Here is a 24,366-nt window from a genome sequence, read left to right as displayed (position 1 = left end):
AGTACCTGGTTCAACAACCTCTTTGAAATGTGTTTCAAAAGCATGAGAATTTGCTGCCCATTTGTATCAGATTAGATACCTCTTTGCCTAGATTGAAAAGTAGACTAAAGACATTCATGTTTTCCTCAAGTCCTAGAGGGGATTGAAATGAGCTTTGAAACCTATTCCTATTTTTACAATGCCTTGAGATGTTTTTTATGAAAGGGAATTTTATAAGTAATCCTTGTGTGACTAAGTCCTTGTCAGAGAAGTGACAGACTGGTAACAGACTATAATGTTTGGCAATGTGAAAGAGTCTTTATATTCAGTAAAGGGGTTTTACATTTTAATTCTGCTCAGAATTTTGCCCAGAGTCAACTTATCACTTACAGGAGAAGTAAACTGATCCTTTTATGGGAGTACAAAGATACAAATTCCAGGGATGGTATGCAAAGAAATAGTACTGACTTCCAAATAGATTTGAATACTCTCTCTAAAATGATACTATTCTATTCGGGTTTGCACACTGTGCTCATTACTGTAGCACCTGGGCACCTTCCTGTAGTGCGTTAAGCAACGTGACTACACATCTGTCACATATTATTTGTTCTCTCATCCTTTCCCCAGAGGGAGAAGCATGTGCAGTGAAGTGTCTTGTTTTGGTAGGGTTTTTATTTATTTATTAAATAAATATTCACACTATGTTTTTATATTAGAGAAGGAAAGATCAAAGAAATGCATCTTACACTTGGAGCAGAAAGTGGTGAGCTTTAGGATAATCCTTAGTTCCAGGGGAAATTCATTGCACTGTTGCAGACCACTTTCAGAGAAGGGTCTGTCTCCTGCACAGATAAACTTCACTCTTATTATTGAGAGTTCACTGTGCCAGAGGGGTGAAGTTGTCGAGCATGGTCCTCATTGTGGAGTTTTAAATGGTTGATTAGGTAAACTGGGCTCAGGCCACGGAGTGCTTTGAAGAGGACTGAGACTTTGAACTTGATTTGAAATTCCAGGTAGTGAGCACAGGACAGATATGATAGGCTTGTGATAGCTTGTTTACTGAGATGTGCTGCAGTGTCTTGTACTCACTGGAGTTTCTCAAGTGCTGAAAGTTTCATGCCCATGCATATTACATTGCTGTAATCCAGCCTGAGAGGTGATGAAACTGAGTAAATGAAGCCAGGTCTTTGTCCACTAAATGGGACAACTTCCCCTAACCACTGGATATAGTAGAAAGCATTACTCATAGCTGTTGCAATGTGGGAGCTCAGCATCATAAGGAATCCAAGATTATGCCTAAGAATACGGACTGAATTGACCTATTGTCGATATGAACCGTCAATCAAAAGAGACTGCACTGTGGCTACAAACTTCTTAAAAGGGGATAGTTTATTAATGGATAGGAATAGTCTTTAAAGAGGTAAACATACTGATCAAATTATAAAGATCAAAATTTGTAGCAATTTTGCACCAAGATTTTTGGTCTAAAAGAGATTATATTTTGGAAAATGCACTGTCAGTTTTCATAGGAACTCAAGAGAACTGGATCTCTGTTTTAAATTAGATACTACATTAAAAAAACACCAGAAACAAATACTATTTTTTCAAATAAAAATAAGGCCCAGATTTAAACGGACAAAAGCAAAAGAATTCAGAGATTAAAAAAAATCAATTTAAAATTGAGATATGAAGGTGGTTTTGGGTACAGACCCTGCCTCTAAGGGCTTGTCTACATCAGAAAGTTGCAGCGCTGGTGAGGGAGTTACAGCGCTGCAACTTAGGAGGTGTACACATCTGCAGGGCACCACCAGCGCTGCAACTCCCTGTTTGCAGCGCTGGCCGTACTCCCGTTTTGTCTCGGGTGTAGAGGATCCAGCGCTGGTAATCAAATATAGACACTTACCAGCGCTTTTCTTGACCTCCGTGGAATAAGCAGGTATCCCAGCATACCTGAGGAAGCCTCTGGTAATCAAGCTGGTCTCCTTCCTCGGTTTGCTCTCGCGTTCCCCGAACCCCGAGCAAGCAGGTCTCCTTCCCTGAGGTTTGCTGGGTGGTTCCGGGAACGCGAGAGCAAACCGGGAAAGGAGACCAGCTTCGCCGCGGTTTGCTCTCGCGTTCCCCGAACCCCGAGCAAGCAGGTCTCCTTCCCTGAGGTTTGCTGGGTGGTTCCGGGAACGCGAGAGCAAACCGGGAAAGGAGACCAGCTTCGCCGCGGTTTGCTCTCGCGTTCCCCGAACCCCGAGCAAGCAGGTCTCCTTCCCTGAGGTTTGCTGGGTGGTTCCGGGAACGCGAGAGCAAACCGGGAAAGGAGACCAGCTTCGCCGCGGTTTGCTCTCGCGTTTCCCGGAACCACCCTGCAAACCGCAGGGAAGGAGACCTGCTTGTTCGGGGAACGCGAGAGCAAACCGCGGCGAAGCTGGTCTCCTTTCCCGGGTTTGCTCTCGCGTTCCCCGAACCACCCAGCAAACCGCAGGGAAGGAGACCTGCTTGTTCGGGGGTTCGGGGAACGAGAGAGCAAACCGGGAAAGGAGACCAGCTTCGCCGCGGTTTGCTCTCGCGTTCCCCGAACCTCCCTTGAAGCCGCCCAACAGCGCTGCAGTCTGGCCACATCTAACACCACTTGCAGCGCTGGTTGCTGTAAGTGTGGCCACTCTGCAGCGCTGGCCCTATACAGCTGTACTAATACAGCTGTAACAACCAGCGCTGCAAAATTTTAGATGTAGACATGGCCTGAGTGTCCCTGTTACATTTTGTGGTTTTACAATCAGATTTCCCATGTTTAAAAATGTTTTTGTCTCCCCCATGGCTGTGGGAGAGACCCACACAAACACCAAGCAAAACTGACTACAGAGGGGAAATGGAAAATGCACCAGTATGCAAAGTGCTATCAAATGCGTTAACAACCTGGGAGGAAAAAAAAATTATTCTTCTCTTTAGTGTCTTTCATGTTATAGTGCTCTTAGGTGTTACTTGTTGCAACAGCAGGAAAAACCAACCAAACCCACAATTCAGAGGGTAGATTGATTTAAGTAAATGGTGTCGCTTTCATACAGCTTTAGTATTACAGTAGTCGTATGACCACATGCACTATACCAGTGTCTAAGATATCTAGGCACAATGGGAAATTTAAGGACAGCATGGCAATATTATCTTTGACATTCCTTGTTTTTGTGGGTTTATGTCAGACTCAATTACTACAACTGCTTCAGATTTTGACAGGATTTTGCACCTTTAGCATAGTAGATGGTAACATGAAGGGTATCTTTCCAGATAGAACAGCAAATTAATGTAGAGCAACACATGGGTACCTGCTTCCTAGTGCAAAAATCCCCCCTAGTAATTCAAATCATGCCTGTGAATTATATTCAACTCACGTGAAGAGCTGCTCCAGTAATGCTGTGAGGATCAGTTACTACAGGAGTCAATTGGAGAGAGAGAGGAGAATCAGATCTATTTTTAAAATACAGTATATTTTTAAAGAGTGGGTTGTAGTATTTCATTTTGGGGTTCTGGTGACACTTGAGCTGCACTCTTCAATTGACAGTGTTACCAGAATCCCTTCAATGAAGTTACAGTCTCTATAATTCATAGCTATCTGCTAGTCAGCCTATAGAAATTACAGCTAAAAGTGAACAGATCTGTGAAGATGTAAATCATAGCATACAAAAAGCCACATTTAAATCACTGACATTTTGTACACTGCTTGTATAGTAAACAGTGTGGAACAAAATGCATATGCAGAAACAGGAGGAATAGGCTAGTACAAATGCAATTCAACAACTTTTCAGAACAAAATTTCAGCTTTTTTTCAGACAGCCACGTAAGTGCTGTCATCTATATTTACTCTGTAAAGATTAATTTATTTGCAAAATTCAATCATTTAAGCTGCATCTGAAACTCAGAATATTTGAACATCATTAACTCAAAAGTGGACAAATTTTGCAAACAAAGAGAACATCTGGATAGAGGAGTTGTAACCAATTTCATGAATTTCAAATCACTGGAATTAAAGACCAACAGCCAAGTTACAGCAGCTTTTTTGAATCATCATCTTACATATGTATATGGAGAAGATAAACTATAGCCATGTCAGAAACTAACAGTGTCCAATAAAGTAAAGCAGTTATGGTGTCAAGAAAATGCTTTCCTCCCTCTGGTCCACCCAGAACACTGCAGCACTCTTTCAAACACCCTTAAATCCCTCTTTACTGCTGTACACAATTCAGCTTTCCTTCTACACATCTAAGGGTATGTCATAAAATAAGTCGATTTAATAGTTGATTTTTAAGAAATCGATTTGATACAGTTGATTGTGTGTCCCCCCATTAAGAGCATTAAGTCAGCAGTGTGTGTCCACAGTATCGAGGCTAGTGTTGACTTTCGGACTGTTGCACTGTGGTAGCTATCCCACAGTACCCCCAGTTTCCGCTGCCCATTGGAATTCTGGGTTGAGCTCCCAATGCCTGATGGGGCAAAAACATTGTCGCAGGTTGTTCTGGGTACGTCATCAGGCCCCCCTCCTTCCCTTCCTCCGTGAAAGCAATGGCAAAAAATTATTTCTCACCTTTTTTCCTGGGTTACCCGTGCAGATGACATACAATAGCAAGCATGGAGCCCACTCAGTTCACTGTTACCATATGTCTCCTGAGTGCTTCTAGCAGATGCAGTACTGCAGTGCTACACAGCATCATCCCCTTGCCTTGCCTTGTGGAGAGCAGACGGTACAATACGACTGCTAACCATCGTCATCATCCCAAGGATGCTCCTGGCTGGCCTCGGTGAGGTCAGTTGGGGGTGCCTGGACAAAAATGGGAATGACTCCAGGTCATTCTCTTCTTTAAGTTTCGTCTAATGGAGATTTATTCCTACCTGGAATATCACACCGGCTGGAGGCTTCTGCCTCAGGCTGCTCTCCCAGTCAGCAACACTGTGCGGTCGCACCTACTCAGGCTACCCCTTGCTCCCATGGCTCATGAAGCCTGGACAATAGTAAGGAGCAGTTTAACTATAGGCTGAGCAAGTGCTCAATGGTGGTAGAATGTGCCTTTGGACGTTTAAAAGCTCACTGGCACAGTTTATTGACTCAATTACACCTCAGTGAAACCAATATTCCCATCGTTATTACTGCTTGCTGTGTCCTCCACAATATCTGTGAGAGTAAAGGGGAGATGTTTATGGAGGGGTGAGGGGTTGAGGCAAATTGCCTGGCCGCTGATTACATGCAGCCAGACACCAGGGCGGTTAGAAGAGCACAGCAGGGCGCGCTGTGCAGAGAAGCTTTCTCGTGTTTGTTTCTCCTTGATGAAAACCTGTCCCCTCGGTTCACTCTACTTCCCTGTAAGCAAACCACCCTCCTCTTCCTCCTTTGATGTCTGCTTGCAGAGGCAATAAAGTCATCGTTGTTTCAAATTGATGCATTCTTTATTAATCCGTCACACAAATGGGGGGATAACTGCCAGAGGTAGCCCAGGAGGGGTGGGAGAGGAGGCAAGCACAGGGGTGGGGTAGTTGTAGGGGCACCCCCTAGAATGGCATGCAGCTCATAGAAGTGGCATGTCTGGGTCTCTGACCCGGAGTGGCTGTTTGCCTCTCTGGTTCTTTGGTAGGCTTGCCTGGGCTCCTTAAGTTTAGCGCAGCACTGCTGCGGGTCCCTGTTATAACCTCTGTCCTTCATGCCCTTGGAGATTTTTTCAAATATTCCGGCATTTCGTCTTTTGGAACGGAGTTCGGTTAGCATGGATTCGTCTCCCCATACAGCGATCAGATCCAGTACCTCCCGTTTGGTCCATGCTGGAGCTCTTTTGTGATTCTGGGACTCCATGGTCACCTGTGCTGATCAGCTCGCCACATTGGCTAAACAGGAAACTTGCTAACGCTTGAAGACTAAGCTCTTTATGGCTTCAAAAGATGTGTTTTATAAACTGGTTGGCACAATAAATGTTATTCTTGCCAAATTTTAGCCGAAGTAGAAATGGCAACCTATGTGGAAGAGGTAACAACAAAAATGAATCCATGAACATTTAAAGCAGATTCCAAAATATGCTTCACAGTCAGTGAGAAGTAAACATATGGAGAACATCCTGAATTTATGATGGAAGAGTGGTCTCAAATTAGCTGTTTTATTTTGATCTGAGCATTAAGAGAGAATCAGAAAACTGATGATCCCTTATAAGCAAGCAATTCATTTTAAAATGGTGAAGCACTGAATATTACTGGGGGTGGGGGGGCAGGAGTGGAGAGAAAGTGGGGGATGTTAAATGAAATTTTCATGAGAATTCACAGATATCAGATTCACCATTCAAAGTACTCTGATTTTTCCAACATTAATTATATCAAATGTAAACTTAAAATTTTTAAACATCTGTAATAAATTAATTCTATGGATAGCTATTATAACACCGATGGATCTCAGCAATCTCATTCACGCAATTCAGAAAGGCAGTTTTGATTTATTTTTAAAATGTGTTTCAGAAACTAGAGAAAACTGACCAAGGGACTGAAAATGGGAGATGAAATTTCTTGCTTCTGTGCAGATGATGATATCTGGTCCAGGTCAGTAGTGACTGAAAGTAATTATTGTAACAGGTGTGACCTACAGTAAGTTGGAGTCAGTTTGTGCTCTCAATTCAGATCAGAGTGGAAACTCCTGCATCACAGAAGCTACTATCTCAATTGGCTTCTAAGTTGGCAGTCTCCACATAAGCATTAAGAAATAAAACAATCATGGAGATGAAACACAGCTCAATCACTCCTACAGAAGGATCCTTCAGGTCAACACTGAGACAAGTTTTGTGAACTGTGGTCTTCAGTTCTGAGAAATTCAACATCTTCCACGAGCACTGAAAATCTCAGAGAAAATACATCTGGTAAGACATTTAGCTATTTTGGTTCCAATTCAACAAACTTATGTAAGGCTAGGTCTACACTAGGGGTGGGGGTGGGGTCGACCTAAGATACGCAACTTCAGCTACACGAATGGCATAACTGAAGTTGGTGTATCTTAGGTCGATTCACTTGGCGGTGAGGACGGCAGCGAGTTGACCACTGCTGCTCCCCCAATCGACTCCGCTTCCGCCTCTCACCACGGTGGAGTTCCGGTATCGATGGCAGAGCGATCGGGGATAGATCGATCACCACCCACGGATCCGGCGGGTAGTGTAGACGTACCCTAAGAATGTGCTCTGCTGGATGAAGGCCATTGGCAGCAGAGAGGTTTTGTGAATAGATATCCAAAAGTTAAGTGTGAGCAAAGAGTTCATTATTTTAAATCAGCTAAATACTTACAATATTCAATAACCAGACAACTTCATGTGCCATACGTACAATTATAAAATGACTTGAAAATGTTCTGCCAAGAATCTCAAACATTAGAGATGGTGAAAACAAATTTACGCTGAAGTGTGAGCCTTATATATTCTGATCTATTACTTTTCAAAAGGTTTACTTTAAAATAGATTTTATTAATACCTGCAGTGATGTACAGGAACATGACTTTTTATTTACATAAAAAACATTTACAATTTAAAACATACTTTCTACTAATAATTGGCAGTGCAAAATATGGTTTGTGATGTCATGTAACACAACCAGCAAGCAAGAGGAAGACCAAGGACAGGGTAGGCCCACTGCTCAGTAAGGAGGGGGAAACAGTAACGGGAGACTTGGAAATGGCAGAGATGCTTAATGACTTCTTTGTTTCAGTCTTCACTGAGAAGTCAGAAGGAATGTCTAATATAGTGAATGCTTATGGGAAGAGGGTAGGTTTAGAAGATAAAATAAAAAAAGAGCAAGAAAAAATCACTTAGAAAAGTTAGATGCCTGCAAATCACCAGGGCCTGATGAAATGCATCCTAGAATACTCAAGGAGTTAATAGAAGAGGTATCTGAGCCTCTAGCTATTATCTTTGGGAAATCATGGGAGACAGGGGAGATTCCAGAAGACTGGAAGGGGGCAAATATAGTGCCCATCTATAAAAAGGGAAATAAAAACAACCCAGGAAACTACAGACCAGTTAGTTTAACTTCTGTGCCAGGGAAGATAATGGAGCAGGTAATTAAAGAAATCATCTGCAAACACTTGGAAGGTGGTAAGGTGATAGGGAATAGCCAGCATGGATTTGTAAAGAACAAATCGTGTCAAACTAATCTGATAGCATTCTTTGATAGGATAACGAGCCTTGTGGATAAGGGAGAAGCGGTGGATGTGATATACCTAGACTTTAGTAAGGCATTTGATACGGTCTCGCATGATATTCTTATAGATAAACTAGGAAAGTACAATTTAGATGGGGCTACTATAAGGTGGGTGCATAACTGGCTGGATAACTGTACTCAGAGAGTAGTTGTTAATGGCTCCCAATCCTGCTGGAAAGGTATAACAAGTGGGGTTCCACAGGGGTCTGTTTTGGGACCGGTTCTGTTCAATATCTTCATCAACGATTTAGATGTTGGCATAGAAAGTACGCTTATTAAGTTTGCGGACGATACCAAACTGGGAGGGATTGCAACTGCTTTGGAGGACAGGGTCAAAATTCAAAATGATCTGGACAAATTGGAGAAATGGTCTGAGGTAAACAGGATGAAGTTCAATAAAGATAAATGCAAAGTGCTCCACTTAGGAAGGAACAATCAGTTTCACACATACAGAATGGGAAGAGACTGTCTAGGAAGGAGTATGGCAGAAAGAGATCTAGGGGTCATAGTGGACCACAAGCTTAATATGAGTCAACAGTGTGATACTGTTGCAAAAAAAGCAAACGTGATTCTGGGATGCATTAACAGGTGTGTTGTAAACAAGACACGAGAAGTCATTCTTCCGCTTTACTCTGCACTGGTCAGGCCTCAGCTGGAGTATTGTGTCCAGTTCTGGGCACCGCATTTCAAGAAAGATGTGGAGAAATTGGAGAGGGTCCAGAGAAGAGCAACAAGAATGATTAAAGGTCTTGAGAACATGACCTATGAAGGAAGGCTGAAGGAATTGGGTTTGTTTAGTTTGGAAAAGAGAAGACTGAGAGGGGACATGATAGCAGTTTTCAGGTATCTAAAAGGGTGTCATCAGGAGGAGGGAGAAAACTTGTTCACCTTAGCCTCCAATGATAGAACAAGAAGCAATGGGCTTAAACTGCAGCAAGGGAGATTTAGGTTGGACATTAGGAAAAAGTTCCTAACTGTCAGGGTAGTTAAACACTGGAATAGATTGCCTAGGGAAGTTGTGGAATCTCCATCTCTGGAGATATTTAAGAGTAGGTTAGATAAATGTCTATTAGGGATGGTCTAGACAATATTTGGTCCTGCCATGAGGGCAGGGGACTGGACTCGATGACCTCTCGAGGTCCCTTCCAGTCCTGGAGTCTGAGTCTGAGTCTAACCAGAAATACAGGCTCTATAGTTTTTGTGATTAAACTACCCATTACATAGCAAACAAACCCCTTATATATTTCTTATGGATGAGTGCTTCAGGAGTTAAATTCCACTGAAATTATTCGGACACCCACATAGGTGTTCAAGTCTTAAAAATAATTCACTTATCAGTATCTCTCATCAGGCCAGGGGTAGGTAAGCAGCTGCTTTCAGAACTAATGCCAGTGTTGTTCCTTGCTTGGCAAGTTGATGGTCCTATTCAATCAGGCTGACAGTTTCTCCTCTTGTTGAAAGTGAACCATTGGCTTCCAGTGTTAATGCACCTTCTACCCACATGATAACTGATAAACTTCTAGGGTCATGGCTCATTGTTTCTATGGTGCAGAGTGATTTTTAAAGTACCCCACAAAAATCTATTGACATTTGGATGAAACTAAGTGGATATAATAGCTTATTCTACTAATCATCTCTTGGAACACTGTAAAATCATTTGTATTTAGTATTAAAGTACCAGTCAACTATGAGCACTATTTTAAATATCTCCATGCTCCCTATAAAAAAATCCTCTGCGCAAGTGTTATGTTATTTTTTTTCCCTTGATGACAAGAAGCATATTCTCCTAACGAGAATTTTTACATTACAATTATTCTCTAGAAAATGATTCTGAATTTGGGGCAAATACTTCAGATTGCAAGGTAAAAGCAGGCAATTTCTTTCCACTGTGGTAGCCAACTAGTCACTTGTTGGCCTGAAAATGCTCTCTCTAAATTTAGCCATCCAATCCAATTATACAAAAGAGAAAAGCAATCAAGACAGTATAACCAGACACTAAATTTAGCCAAACTATGTGCAAGAATCTCTGCAAAAACACACACAATTTAAAGGAGCAGCAATGTCCGATATGGCCCCAAATATGTCTGACTTTACCATCCTTATAATCTAATAAATATTAGTATTCATTTTAATATTTTAAATATCCCTGCTTTTATGGCCTGACTTTATGATTCTTAAGCAGATGAGTAATTTTAATTCATGCAAATAGCTCCACTGAGGTCAATAACACTACTTGCACACATAAGGACCGCAGGAAGAGCTCACTACATATAAAAAGAGAAATTAAAGTAAGGAAAGAAAACATGGTTTTTTAGAACCCTAAAATAGATTTGTACAGAATAAAGTGAGGCAATACAACTTAATGAAGAGCCCTGTTTCCACAGCTGTTCTCAAATCACTTACTCTTTTGTATTAAAATCGATGAAGAAACAAAGCATAATCATGTTAACTGTTCTTCAGACATTACAAAACATGTTTACATTTTACAATGTCCCTTTAAATTCGACTCTGTAGGTCATAGCAGAATTCAGTAACATTAATGATAATTTTCAATTGTGTAATAGCTTGGAATGTTTGGATATTACAGTCTCAGTCACGAAGTGACCAATCCCATGAAGTGACCAATCCCATGAGCATCTCAACTACCACTTGACTCACTGGGTTGGGCCCAGAGCAAGTAATAAATACCTCTAAGCATATGTCCAATTCATTTTAATTCAGGAACAGAAGAGCTAAAACCTTCATGCACAAGTGAAATGCAGAAAAAGGCATTTATTTTCCTGATTAATATCTCTCAACACAGAACATGATACACTAAATGTTATACAAAACCTTGTATGGTGTTTATAGCTTCAAAACTTTTTTGTAATTGATTATGTTGATAAATTGCATGTCTCTTAAATTGCAATACATATCACTAGATAACATCTTCAGCAACCATAGTGTCATAAATTTGATAGCAAACTTGCTGTTCCATTCCATCTTTGACATTATAAGACTTGATGAAGCATTCCAACCATGGCAAGTCATCTACAAATCAAAAACAAAAGTACACATTTTGATAGTATTTCCAGCTTTTATAAGAAAAGTGGAACTTTAACACATAATTCATCTGACTAAAAGGAAAACTAAAAATGGATTTTGAAGTTTCTTATGCACAGAATGGGTTGAACAGTCTCCACTGAGAAATGCTTCTCCTCTCTGCTGGTACAGAGAGCCAGAGAGCAGAGTGGGACTTGTATCATTATTCTCCCTCTGTTCTCACCAAAGTTTGTACTTGGAGAAGATAATGCAGCCTAGGGATATATCTTCTATTGTATGGAACACTCATTGCACTGGGTGGGAGAAGGTCCCCAGGGACAAGGGTGCCTGGGTGCTCTGGACTTGCACTGTGAGGAAACAGGCTTCTAAGGGCCAGAGCTATGGCAAAGACAAACAGTTCTGTGCAGACAGCCCAGTGGAAGCTTCCACTTTGGGCCCCCAGATGAAATGCTCAGAGGAACTCTGTGGTGGGATCTTCACAGAGATTTCCTTACCCTGAGTCACTTTCCATAGGGGTTTCCTGCAGGAAAGGGTACTCCAACTTTGTATGTGCATTCAATGGAAGAATCCAGCCTAAAGTGAGGGGCTCAGACTGAATTCTCTATTAATTGTCACTATGCTTCTGTGACATTTTAAATAAAGGTGTTTTGGTTAACTTCTATATGAATGTGAATTACACATCTAGCTCTCCTGGACAAGCATGTATACATACAAAACTGAATCTATGCCAGCATGAGTGACCAGCTGCACACGCTTATTACCATTGTAGGGACTGAATTATTACTCCTATTTCCAAAGGCCCTTCGTTTAAAAAGGACAAACCAAACATATTACACTAAACAAAAGAAAGAAACAATTTCCTTACAATTCTGTAGTATTGAATTTGGTCTGTGCTCTCATCATATTTATAATAAATGAATGGTGAATTCAACATAACTTTACATACATAGTAGCAGATTACAAAAAGTGACAGCTGACCTAGTTTTGTTCCTGGAGGACAAAGTATATTCATGATCATTTCCATCTTCTCCTGAAGAAGACTACTGGTAAGGACTTCGGAGGCAGGAATCTGGAAAAACTTTTCCTGAGGAAAGTGGAAAGATTTGAGGAGAAAAGAAGAGAAAAATAAATCAGGTGTCATTAGTCAGTGTCATTTTAGCAGGCTCTTCAATCTTATGAAGAGACTAAAATGACAAAAGGGAGCAATATATTCAGTGTTTTTAAAATGATCCAGACACAGCTAGAAATAAACCAGAGCATGCATGAGTAGGGTATTAACCCTGAGACATGTAGTATGGTCAATGACTTACGCACTTTTTTGGTAGTCTTAATGCTTTACTAACACACATACTGCATGAAGATAAATCCATTGAAGATCGTGAGGTGCTCAAACACTATTAGAGCTGAGTGAATAATAGATTTTTCAGCTGGCAGGGGACTGAACCGAAAAATGTGAAAAAACAAATTGGTTTGATTCAAACTGAAATTCAGTTTTTCAATTTTTTTTTCCTGTTTTCAATCAACTGAAATGTTTTAGGTTGACACAAAATGATTACTTTTTTCATTTTTTGTGTTGATTCAGTCAGCTTTGGATGTTTTTCACCATTTCGCGTGGGTTTCTTTCAGTTGGACAACATTTAAAAATGGGTTTTACACAATTTATCTTCCCATTATAAAAAGAAGCACAAGTAGATGATGAAATAAAATAGTAGGGGAACTGTATAACACCTATTCCCAACAATTTTCACTGCAGCATCACTATTTTAACATAACTTTGACCTGACTTGACACTCTCTCCCCGGAGCCCAGCTGACCTGTCACCTCGCAAAATGGGTTCCTTTCTGGTCGACCTCTAGATGGCACTATAATATAACTGTTAAATAACAACTGTTTATGGCAAAAAAGAGACACATTTTCAACTCTCACTCTAATTTTTCCTGACTCTTCTCCCCAGCTCCTTCAACTCAAACTATCAGGTTAAGAAAATGAACTGGGAGCGTTACTATAGAAATCAGAATGGAAGCTAGTTTGAAGTTACACTTCAAAGCAGCCCAGCTTTTTCTCAAGCACTCTTGGAGCACCTTAGTCTGGGCAGAGAAAAGGGACAGTTTCCTTTTGAAGTGCAGGTGACACTTCAGAAGAAAACTGCCTTTTCCCTCTGCAACTCAGTTGTAGCACTCAGCAGCTCCCCCAGATTAGTTTCTCAATTTAAAAGAACAGCTTTCAAAGAAGGAAAAAGAGGCAGAGGAAAGGAAAAAAGAGAAGAAAGTGGGGATGCTGGGCTCTAGCTTTCTTTGCAGCTAAAGGCCTTCATATTTTAATAGAAAAGCCTTTTAACTTGTTATACAGAATGGGTTAAAGAAGAGAAATGGGAAAACATTTCCCCTTTATTGCCACGTGACACAGTGGGTAAAAATATACGTATATTTTAATTTGTATGCATCTGAGGTGAGGCTGTCCCAAGCTGTGAAACACAGGGACCAAAAAGCCCAACTGGCTTTAGATAATTCCAAAGCTGCAGTGTAATATATTACAAATATAATGCTATATTAGATTAGCATTATCAGCATCTATTCATCTTATCAAAGCCCTCATACTTCTTAACATTTACTTTCCTACCTGAAATTATCAGCAGGTATGCAACAATCAAAAGACAGCCAAAATAAATGTCTATTGCATGCAAACAACTATATAAATGAAACATGAAGGCCCAGCTACTCAAAATCTAAGACATGCAGAGTACTCACAACTAATTTAACTTTGCCATCATGAATGTATGAAATAAGATCTTCCATTACTTCCCCAAAGTTATACATCTATTACATATGCATATGAAAAATAATACTTAACATTTACATAGCACTTTAGAATCATTTAGTTAATCCCTCACATTCCCATGGGCAGGCCAATATTATTTCTATTTTAGAAAATTGGTAAACAGAGACATGTAATTTAAGCAAAGTGTGTAAAGTCACAAAGAGTGAATGTATAATCTTATGTTAAATGTGGAGACCAAATATCTACTTAAGGCAAACAATCTTTCTGGGGGCAGGGACCAACATTTATTTGGAGGCTAGATGAATACAACCTAGAAGGCACTAGTCAGTCCATGACAAGCAAGAGCCCACATTACCTAGACCTTTAGATCAAAAAACTAGATTTAGAAGATGGACAGCTATATGGCTTTGGCTGGAATCTACCCAGTAAGGAAACAGAGTTGTCAGAATAGTCATAAAATCCTGAACTAACCCAAAAAAAATAGTCACTCTCAATGACTTTCAATCACCACATCAAAAGCAATCAGACAGGGTGTTTCAACACCATGACAGAGAGAAACTCAGCCAGCTCAGCCAGGGACTTTGTGGAAACACAGGGAGCCGAATACCCCTGTGACATATTGTACTTAAAAACTGCACCTTGTATCCCCATATTCATCACTTGTGCATGGTTATGATATTTTGTACAAAGAATGCCTTGTAAGGTATCCTATGAAAAAACGCAGGATTTGCTGAAACTCTTTGTTCTGTCAAAATATGTATATCATCATTGTATATGGAGTTATGAGATTTTGCTACATATGTTGAGAGTCTAGGAGACGCTGATAGCAAGCTCTCCAGTGGCAACAAAGGGGCTAACCCACACTCAAATGGGTGTTAGGCAACTCTCACTAGCTTTTGACCAGCAGGGTAAATGCAAACAAGAGATTTACAATTCAATAAGAGACAGTTGCTCAAGCTCTACACAATGGGGATCGCTTAACTCAGTGACTCATCAACGTATCAAGACACTTGATTCCATGTTTGAGTCAGTATGTTTCCAAGCACATGAACTGAGGGACAGTGGCATCAAGAGTCTGCCTCTTTCCTCCCCACCTACTCTGAAGGCAACAAGACTTTGGCAGAAAAGACTTTGAACTGGGAAATGGGTCTGAGGGCTTGTTTACATCACAAAGTTGCAGCGCTGGTGAGGGGGTTACAGCGCTGCAACTTAGGAGGTGTACACATCTGCAGGGCATCACCAGCGCTGCAACTCCCTGTTTGCAGCACTGGCCGTACTCCCGTTTTGTCTCGGGTGTAGAGGATCCAGCGCTGGTGATCCAGCGCTGGTAATCAAGTGTAGACACTTACCAGCGCTTTTCTTGACCTCCGTGGAATAAGCAGGTATCCCAGCATACCTGAGGAAGCCTCTCCTTCAAGCAGGTCTCTTTCCCTGTGGTTTGCAGGGGGGTCCGGGGAACGCGAGAGCAAACCGCGGGGAAGCTGGTCTCCTTCCCCGCGGTTTGCTCTCACGTTCCCCGAACCCCCAGTGCAAGCAGGTCTCCTTCCCTGCGGTTTGCAGGGGGGTTCGGGGAATGCGAGAGCAAACCGCGGGGAAGCTGGTCTCCTTCCCTGCGGTTTGCTCTCGCGTTCCCCGAACCCCCGAGCAAGCAGGTCTCCTTCCCTGCGGTTTGCTCTCGCGTTCCCCGAACCCCCGAGCAAGCAGTTCTCCTTCCCTGCGGTTTGCTCTCGCGTTCCCCGAACCCCCGTGCAAGCAGGTCTCCTTCCCTGCGGTTTGCAGGGGGGTTCGGGGAACGCGAGAGCAAACCGTGGGGAAGCTGGTCTCCTTCCCCGGTTTGCTCTCGTGTTCCCCGAACCCCCGTGCAAGCAGGTCTCCTTCCCTGCGGTTTGCAGGGGGGTTCGGGGAACGCGAGAGCAAACCGCGGGGAAGCTGGTCTCCTTCCCCGGTTTGCTCTCGCGTTCCCCGAACCCCCCTTGAAGCCGCCCAACAGCGCTGCAGTGTGGCCACATCTAACACCACTTGCAGCGCTGGTTGCTGTAAGTGTGGCCACTCTGCAGCGCTGGCCCTATACAGCTGTACTAATACAGCTGTAACAACCAGCGCTGCAAAATTGTAGATGTAGACATACCCTCAGGCTGAGCAGGGAATTCAGCCTGTGTATTATGAACTGTGAACTGCTTGCAACTCCAAGTAGAATGAGAAAAACTGCTTAATTAAACTCTTGCTCAGTCTGATAAAGTTTATGACTTAAGAAATAAAAGGTAAAATTTAAGTTTATGTAACCAACTCTGATTTCTATGCCTACCACTTATAATTGCCTAAACTCTATCTTTTCATAGTTAATAAATGTATTTTAATCTTTTATCTTTACCATTGAGTTTGTCTAAAGAGCTTGGGGAATCTGCTCAGATTACAAAATTGGGGCATGTCCACCATCCCTTGAAGGAGTGGTGAATTAATTAAAGAGCTTACAATGCTCAAGACCTTCTTGATCACAGAATCAATCATAGAATATCAAGGTTGAAAGGAACTTCAGGAGACCATCTAGTCCAACCCGCTGCTCAAAGCAGGACCATTCTCCAATTAAATCATCCAACAGAGTTTTTGCCCCATATCCCTAAATGGCCCCCTCAAGGATTGAACTCACAACCCTGGGTTTAGGTGGCCAATTCTCAAGCCACTGAGCTCTCCCTCCCCGCTCAATGCATGATGGTACATTTCTGGGGTGCAAGACTGGGGCTGGAGAGATTTGCTGGTATCTCCCTGTGTATAGTTCATGACAGGCTGTGAGAGCCTGCATGTAACTTTTGGGTGTGCCTTCACATGCTAATGGCTGTGTGAGAGCAAAGCCAGAAGGGGTTGCTAGTTACCAGCAGAGTAGTGTAAGAGTACCATGATCCAGAGAGTTAAAAGGAACACAGCAGGCCTACAGTCCAGGATGTGCCCTGGTGTGTGTGTGTGTGTGTGGGGGGGGGGGGGAGGGTCACACCCCCTACTCCAGTTCCTCTCTTCAGTCCATTTTAAGACTTCAAACATTTTTCGCCCATTTTGCCTTTTATCTAATATTGACCTAAATAGCATTTCCACCAGTGGATAGTGCTAGTAATTTGTACATTCATTATAATAGTTTGTTTTAAAACACTGGATATGACAAAGAGAATGCACAAATTCATATACACATTCAAACATCTCTGAGACCATACTTAAGAACCATTATCTATTTACTCTCTGTTTACTTACATAGTCAAAGAGGTATGCATCCAATGCTCCTGTGCCATCATCAAGTGTAAACTTCATAACAAAAACATACTGGAGTGGCTCAATACCTAAAACTAGTGTGAGAAAAATATTTTGCTTTAGGTACTGAATATTCAAGACAAAATTATCACAACACAAGGTAAATGAAATGATTTGCTTTTAATTATGTGACTTATTGTACAGTTATAATTTTAAAATATAATCAGATACATGGATGGGTGGAGTTTGTGGATTTATAATTAGAGCTGTACAAACAGCAGATTTTTCAGTTCAACACTGAACCGAAAACTAAACAACAAAATCTTTTCAGGTTGACCTGAAACAAAACATTTCTGAGTTTTTTTAAAGCAAACAATGGAAATGTTTCATTCAACCTAAAACCAGACTTTTTTTTTTATTTCAAGATTTTTATTTTTATATAAACTTGAGGGAAATTCCAAAACAAAATGCATTTCTGAAATGAAAAATTGTTTTTTTGTCTCTCTCCTCCCACCAATATAAAAAATTCACCAAAATCTACTTGAGTTTGCTAATTGTTTTGGTTGAAGCAAATCTGCATTTTTTCAGTAAAACGTATTTTCATTGAAAATTTCATGTAGCTCTACATATAGGTTTCATGACAATGTTATACACTAAGTGAAAACATTTTGTGTTGCAGGTAAAATGAGATGCTCAGAAAGATTTATGCACAGACTGCCACTTTAGAATGGAAATTCAGTTTTGCTCAAGAGTTTAGAAAAATACAGAAAACCAGTGGTTCTTAAAGCTGGTCTGCTGCTTGTTCAGGGAAAGCCCCTGGTGGGCTGGGCTGTTTTGTTTACCAGCTGTGTCTGCAGGTTTGGCTGATTGTGGCTCCCACTGGTTGTGGTTTATTGCTCCAGGCCCATGTCGGCTGTGGGAAGCAGTGGAGGCTGAGGGATCATAGAATATCAGGGTTGGATGGGACCATATTCTATGATCCCTCAGGAGGTAATCTAGTCCAACCGCCTGCTCAAAGCAGGACCAATCCCCAGGCAGATTTTTACCTGTTCTCTAAATGGCCCCCTCGAGGACTGAACTCACAACCCTGGGTTTAGCAGGCCAATGACCACTGAGCTATTCCTTCCCCCTCTGGCCTGGAGTGGTGAACCGTGGCCAGTGGGAGCCATGATTGGCCAAACCTGCGGATGCAGCAGGTAAACAAACCAGCCAGGCCTTCCAGGGGCTTTCCCTGAATAAGCGCCGGACCAGCTTTGAGAACCACTGCTCTAAAGTACCTCTTTTCTCTTTAGTAAAAATGTTGCAAACATTTGCATACATCCTAACTTCTGACTACGTGGCAGGATCTTTTTCTGCCTGATCTTCCACTGAAATCAGTGAGAGTTTTGCCTTTGGTTCAATGATAACAGGATGGTGTTCTAAACGAAAGCATGGCAATATATTTAGTGAAATATATTACCTATCGGAAAACAATTTATTCCATATGATGTAGTTAAAATTCCGTGGCAAGTTCTACTCAAATAAAAAAGCTGCCTGACTGGTACTCTGAAATTAACTAAACCCATCTGTGAAAATTCAATGGCTAGGTACATTCTCCCACTGATATTAACTGTCATCTGTCCAACAAAAAAGATTCAAAACTATGTACCTAATGTATATAATTATGGCAACTACTTACCAATCATGCTCTCTCCTGGCTATCTTTAATTAAGTGTCTATGTATGCTTTATATTTTGAATACTGCTTGAGATTCCTAGTGGGATTCTGCAGGGGCCTGTCCAGGGTCTGGTCCTATTTAATATTTTCATTAATGACTTTGATAATGGAGTGAAAAGCATGCTTGTCAAATCTGCAGATGACATTAAACTGGAAGGGGTTGCTAGCACTTTGGAAGGCAGAATTGGAATTCAAAATGACCTTGACAAATTGGAAAATTGGTCTGAAATCAACAAGGTGAAATTCAACAAAAGACAAGTGGAAAGTACTACACTTGGGAACGAAAAACCAAAGGCACAACTACAGAACAGGGATAACTGGCTAAGGAGTAGCACTGCAGAAATCTGGGGTGTAAGTGAATAACAAATTGAATTTGAGTCAACATGATGCAATTGTGAAAAATGCTAATATTTTGGGGTGTTTAAACAGGAATATTTATGTAATAAGAAGACACGAGAGGTAATTGTCCTGCTCCACATGGCACTGGTGAAGACTCAGCTGGAGTACTGAGTCCAGTTCTGGGTGCCACACTTTAAGAAATATGTGGCCAAACTGGAGAGTCTAGCAACAAAAATAGTAAAATGTTTAGAAAACCTGACATATGAGGAAAGGTTAAAAAAAAATAGGCATGTTAATTTTGAGAAGAGAATACTGAGGAGGGACCTGGTAACAGTCTTCAACTGTGCTAAGGGCTGTTACAAAGAAGATGGTGATCAACTGTTCTCCAAATCCACTGAAGACAGGACAAGAAGTAATGAGCTTACTCTTCAGAAAAGGAGATTTGGCTTAGATATTACAAAAAAAATTGCACTGGAATAAGCTTCCAAGGAAAGTTAAAGGATCCCTGTCATTGGAGGTTTTTAAGAACAGGTTAGACAAACACTTGTAAGAGATGGTCTAGGTTTAGTTGGTCCTGCCTCAGCATGGAGGGCTGGACTAGATAATCTCTTGAAGTCCATTCCAGTCATACATTTCTATTATTCTGATTCTATGCGCAAATGATCTATAATCAGCTAAAATTAGCAATATATTCACATATTTTATTAATTTGTTTTTAAAAGTAAGTAAAAATAACTGCTTGCAATATATGTTTGAAGTTATGTGAGAATAGACATTGCTACAGAAACACTGTTGAAGTTTCTTCCAAGAAAAAGGTAGATGATCTGTTTACTCATCACTTATTCAGTTTCTCCTGATGATTCCAGACTAGGTCACCTTCAGGAAATTTTGTTCAGTAAGAGTTTAGACTCCATTAAAAGGAGTCCACAATTGTAAAATAGGGAAGACTTTGCACTTTGGACTCATAAGAGCCCACAGATATTTGAATACAAACAACTGATGCTTCTCAACACACTTTTTGCCTTATGAACCTTCATATTTTTCATATGAACTCAAAAATTCTTATGAAAATATTAGTTATATATTATATGCATTACTCTTGTATTACAGACATTTATATATCTTCCCATTTTATATCTGTGCTATGTTTAATTAAACAATTCTGGGGAAAAAAATTAAATAGTTAATCAAGTATTTACCTATAAAAAAAGAAATGTACTCCATGGTACTTTGGATAGTCCTACACTGTTTATGCTGCCATGATCCAACCACTCAGTGACTAAAATATGTCAGGACAGTACATTCTGAAAGCAAAGGGTTCAATCTAACCAAATCAGAGCTATTTATTTTGCCAGACAAAATTGGTTTTCATGCAGTAGCCACATTGGTACGTTGCTGAATTATGCTGTGAGGAATTACAAATCTCCCAATCACTGCTTTTATTTAATTTGCTGGAAAGCTTTTATTTAATGAACTTAGGGTTTTTTTTATTTGGAGGGAAGTACATTTCTAATTAACACTATTTGATACTCTAAGTTGTGTGTTAGCTTACATTTACTAATACAGAATAAACATGAGAGGATATCTGTGAGAGAAATGCTTCTGCAGTAGTTTGTATTCTTTAATAAAATCAGTCAGACTTAGATACTGCTTGAGATTGCAAATCCTTATTAGGATGTGAACTGATTTAAAATAATTAAATTTAGAAACAGTTCAAACTGTTATCTTCTTCACCCATTGTATTCCCCAAGGCTCTGTTTTCCTTCCATCAGTTGATGTGACTACCTAAAGCAACACAAGGAATAGATAGGGAGATTCAAAAGCAGAAAGGGGAATTAGGGGCTCAAACTCTTGACTTGGGTGATTAACTCTTCACCAATTCCCTGGGTTATGCATTAGGCTAGTGTTTATACCATCTCATGGTAGTGTTTACAAAAGATACAGACCTTACTATCACTCACAGCTAAGGGAGATTCACGTTTGGCTCAAGTGGAAGACTTATGAATCATACAAATTTTATTCCTGATGCTACATATTTGTGTATCGCTCACAACAGACATCTGTAAGTACGTAACCAAAGATTCGTTACACCTGCACTATCTTAATTGTTAAAAATGCCACCTAGTGCAGAATAAACACTAAACAATGATCTCACATTTCAACAGGTAAAGAGTTTTTCAGTTCGTCTTTAATATAGTATTTTAAAAAGGTAATCATATATTTAACTCCAGCCCACAAAATGCAAACACGTATGCATCCATAGGACATATAAAGATCTGAGCAAAAGTGTAATCCATTCAGTGAGACAATTTGTATCTACCTTAAGAATCAAGGCACAATCTATTTCACATCATAATGTTGGCTAACCTTGTGCTATTTCAGTTGGCTCCCACGATGGTTCTTCTTCTGCAAGGGAACTGAGATTCTGGATAGTCTTCTGATTCGAACACTGTTTGCACCTGACATTTAAAATAAAATGCTGATAATGTACAGACTTCAAGGTGATGAACTATTAGCTTTTTCATTCTGTGTCAAACAGGTTTATTCAAATAAAGTTATTCAGTGAGGATACAAACCATCTCCACTATGAAAAGATCCACAGTTGACAAATCAGGTTTTTTAAGGCAGGGAAGCTTCATACAACATCTAAAGTACTAAACCACATTAATGCTCCTTATGAATCACCAGCTACAAAAAATAAGTTATTTTGACCCATGAAAGAGCCTAATTGAATAACAAAGGCTAACTGCGCACCAGTACCAACTGAGCACATATTCATGCACTAGTACTTTTTGTGGTTTAACAATACATACAAAGTGCCATTTTGTAAGAGCAGTAATAAATCTGAAACTCTAATATGTATTAAAAACACAATAGGATTATAAGATTAGTAGTACAGGAAATTGTCTTAACTTGTGCCTAAAATATTTTAATTATAAGTTATTAAAAGAACCTCTCCTTTTTATTCCTGGAGTACTAATATATCATCATCAAACTTTTACAGGATGTAAGACAGCAACTAAAATTCTGTAAGTGGATAAAAATATATTTCGTTGAGAGATGTCCATATAAAGTTGTTTTCATTTTACCCAAGAAACAATTACAGTAGCATTATTCTGCCCTCAAAATAAGCTTCTGTGCTAGTATGTTACATTTGTAACATAAAATTGACATTTATTATCTTTAAGATTAGCTTTAAAAGCAAACCTGTCATGTAGAATCAGTAGACCTACTTCTGATCCCACTTACACTGGTGTGAAGCAGATATCAATGAAGTCACTCTGGTTTTACAATGGAGTAAATTATAGCAGAATTTGGTTTAATATGTTGCAGGAAAATAATCAATATCTTTTAAATATTTCTGGCGTACTGTGTCCAGTGTTGGGCCCCACACTATAAGAATGATGTGGAAAAATTGGAAAGAGTCTAGCGGAGGGCAACAAAAATGATTAGGGGGCTGGAGCACATGACTTACGAGGAGAGGCTGAGGGAACTGGGATTGTTTAGTCTGCAGAAGAGAAGAACCAAGGGGGATTTGATAGCTGCTGCCAACTACCTGAAAGGGGGTTCCCAAAGAGGATGGATCTAGACTATTCTCAGTGGCACTGGATGACAGAACAAGGAGCAATGGTCTCAAGTTGCAGCATGGGAGGTTTAGGTTGGATATTAGGAAAAACTTTTTCACAGGGAGGGTGGTGAAGAACTGGAATGGGTTACCTAGGGAGGTGGTGGAGTCTCCTTCCTTAGAGGTTTTTAAGGTCAAGCTTGACAAAGCCCTGGCTGGAACGAATTTAGTTGAGGATTGGTCTCGCTTTGAGCAGGGCATTGGACTAGAGGTCCCTTCCAACCCTGATATTCTATGATTCTATGAAATATGTTACACAGAATATGTGGCATTCAGAATTAGGACAACTACATGGGCAATAAGATAATACCCAAAAATTCTACATAGATTAAATGTAATACCGTTAATGACAATTGCAAAGGCTAAGATTTTAAATCTACAACGTCAGGGAATTCAAGGATAGCCTCTACACTAACCATACCTTGGTGTATATTTGATATTACTGTAAAGGTCTTAACTTGTTGTGCTTTGATAAGTACACACAAGTGAGACTTTGATACATCATGAACCTTCAAGTTTCCTAAATGAGCTCCCAAGTTTGGAGGCCTTTGTGCCTACCATTATTTTAAGGTGCTGGCTGTGGGATGGGCTTCTCTTTGAGACAAACTTTGGGAGCTTTCACTACAAAAGAGAATCACAAACCATCTCAGTAAGGGAAACTATCATGTATAGGCCATCAATTGGTCTGCACAGTAGACTCAACTACCTCGCAAGGGACACATCCATACTCATGCAAAGAGGGAAATAAGGGTACAAGCTGCCATCAGGCCAAATGCAAAACTACTGCCCCTGCTCCTCTGGACCTGACTAGATTTACTGCCTGAAGAGGATCTCAAAACCTGTTCTGGGGCAATAAAGCTAGGGCTCTTGTCATATCTAAGGTGGCCCCTAGGAAGGTGAAAGAAGGTGTAGGAACCAGTGTGATTTTTCAATGTTTACAGTAAAACCCAAAGATTTAAAGAGGGAAAATATCTCCTGTAGGGCAGAGTTATAAGACTGGGCTCTAATGAGACAGACATCTAGAACAAGGAAACACCTGCAGGCCCCATCTACGAAGTTGAGCTGCCAAACAATTAGTGATCACACGGGGCATACTGAAAGCTCAAAGGGTGGTACTTTGTACTGGTGATGACCTGTGCCCAGCAGGAACCTAAGGTATCACCAATGTCATAGCCTCAATGAGGCGTGTAAGTAGGCATCTCTTGATGGCCAAGAGCTTTTTTTATTTTTTAAAGCACAAAAAACTGTTAAGTTCAAATAACCATTTTTTCATACCATCAAGTAGGGGCTGTAGCACATCATAGACAAGCACTGATACCTCTAGCAGCCTGACCCTCCTGGCCCATGGGCTCCTACACCCACTGCTTCCTAGAAGCCTTGACCCTTGAGGAAACCCTCCTACCCCTCGCTACCATCCAAAGAATTATAGGAAGTTCTACGGGTTGAGAATAAGCTTT

At 40.6% G+C, this 24,366-nt stretch overlaps 1 protein-coding gene across 9 annotated transcripts in view; it reads right to left on the bottom strand.

Annotated features, from left to right (window-relative positions):
• Positions 1-10,929: 10,929 nt before the first annotated feature.
• POT1 (protection of telomeres 1) overlaps positions 10,930-24,366 on the bottom strand; it is a 170,360-nt gene continuing 156,923 nt past the window's right edge. For all 9 annotated transcript variants that reach the window (XM_050936142.1, XM_050936141.1, XM_050936149.1 and 6 more), the window contains 4 exons: positions 21,652-21,743; positions 17,233-17,324; positions 12,193-12,298; positions 10,930-11,202 (listed from right to left, as the gene is read on the bottom strand). In XM_050936142.1, coding sequence (XP_050792099.1) covers positions 11,090-11,202; positions 12,193-12,298; positions 17,233-17,324; positions 21,652-21,743 — 403 coding nt within the window. In that variant the 3' untranslated portion in view covers positions 10,930-11,089. The remainder of the gene's footprint in view (positions 11,203-12,192; positions 12,299-17,232; positions 17,325-21,651; positions 21,744-24,366) is intronic.

This window comes from Gopherus flavomarginatus, chromosome 1 (genome assembly GCF_025201925.1).
Source record: "Gopherus flavomarginatus isolate rGopFla2 chromosome 1, rGopFla2.mat.asm, whole genome shotgun sequence".
Classification (NCBI taxonomy): domain Eukaryota; kingdom Metazoa; phylum Chordata; order Testudines; family Testudinidae; genus Gopherus; species Gopherus flavomarginatus.
The sequence above is the reverse complement of the archived record's forward strand: the minus strand, read 5'-3'. Positions and strand labels throughout refer to the sequence as shown.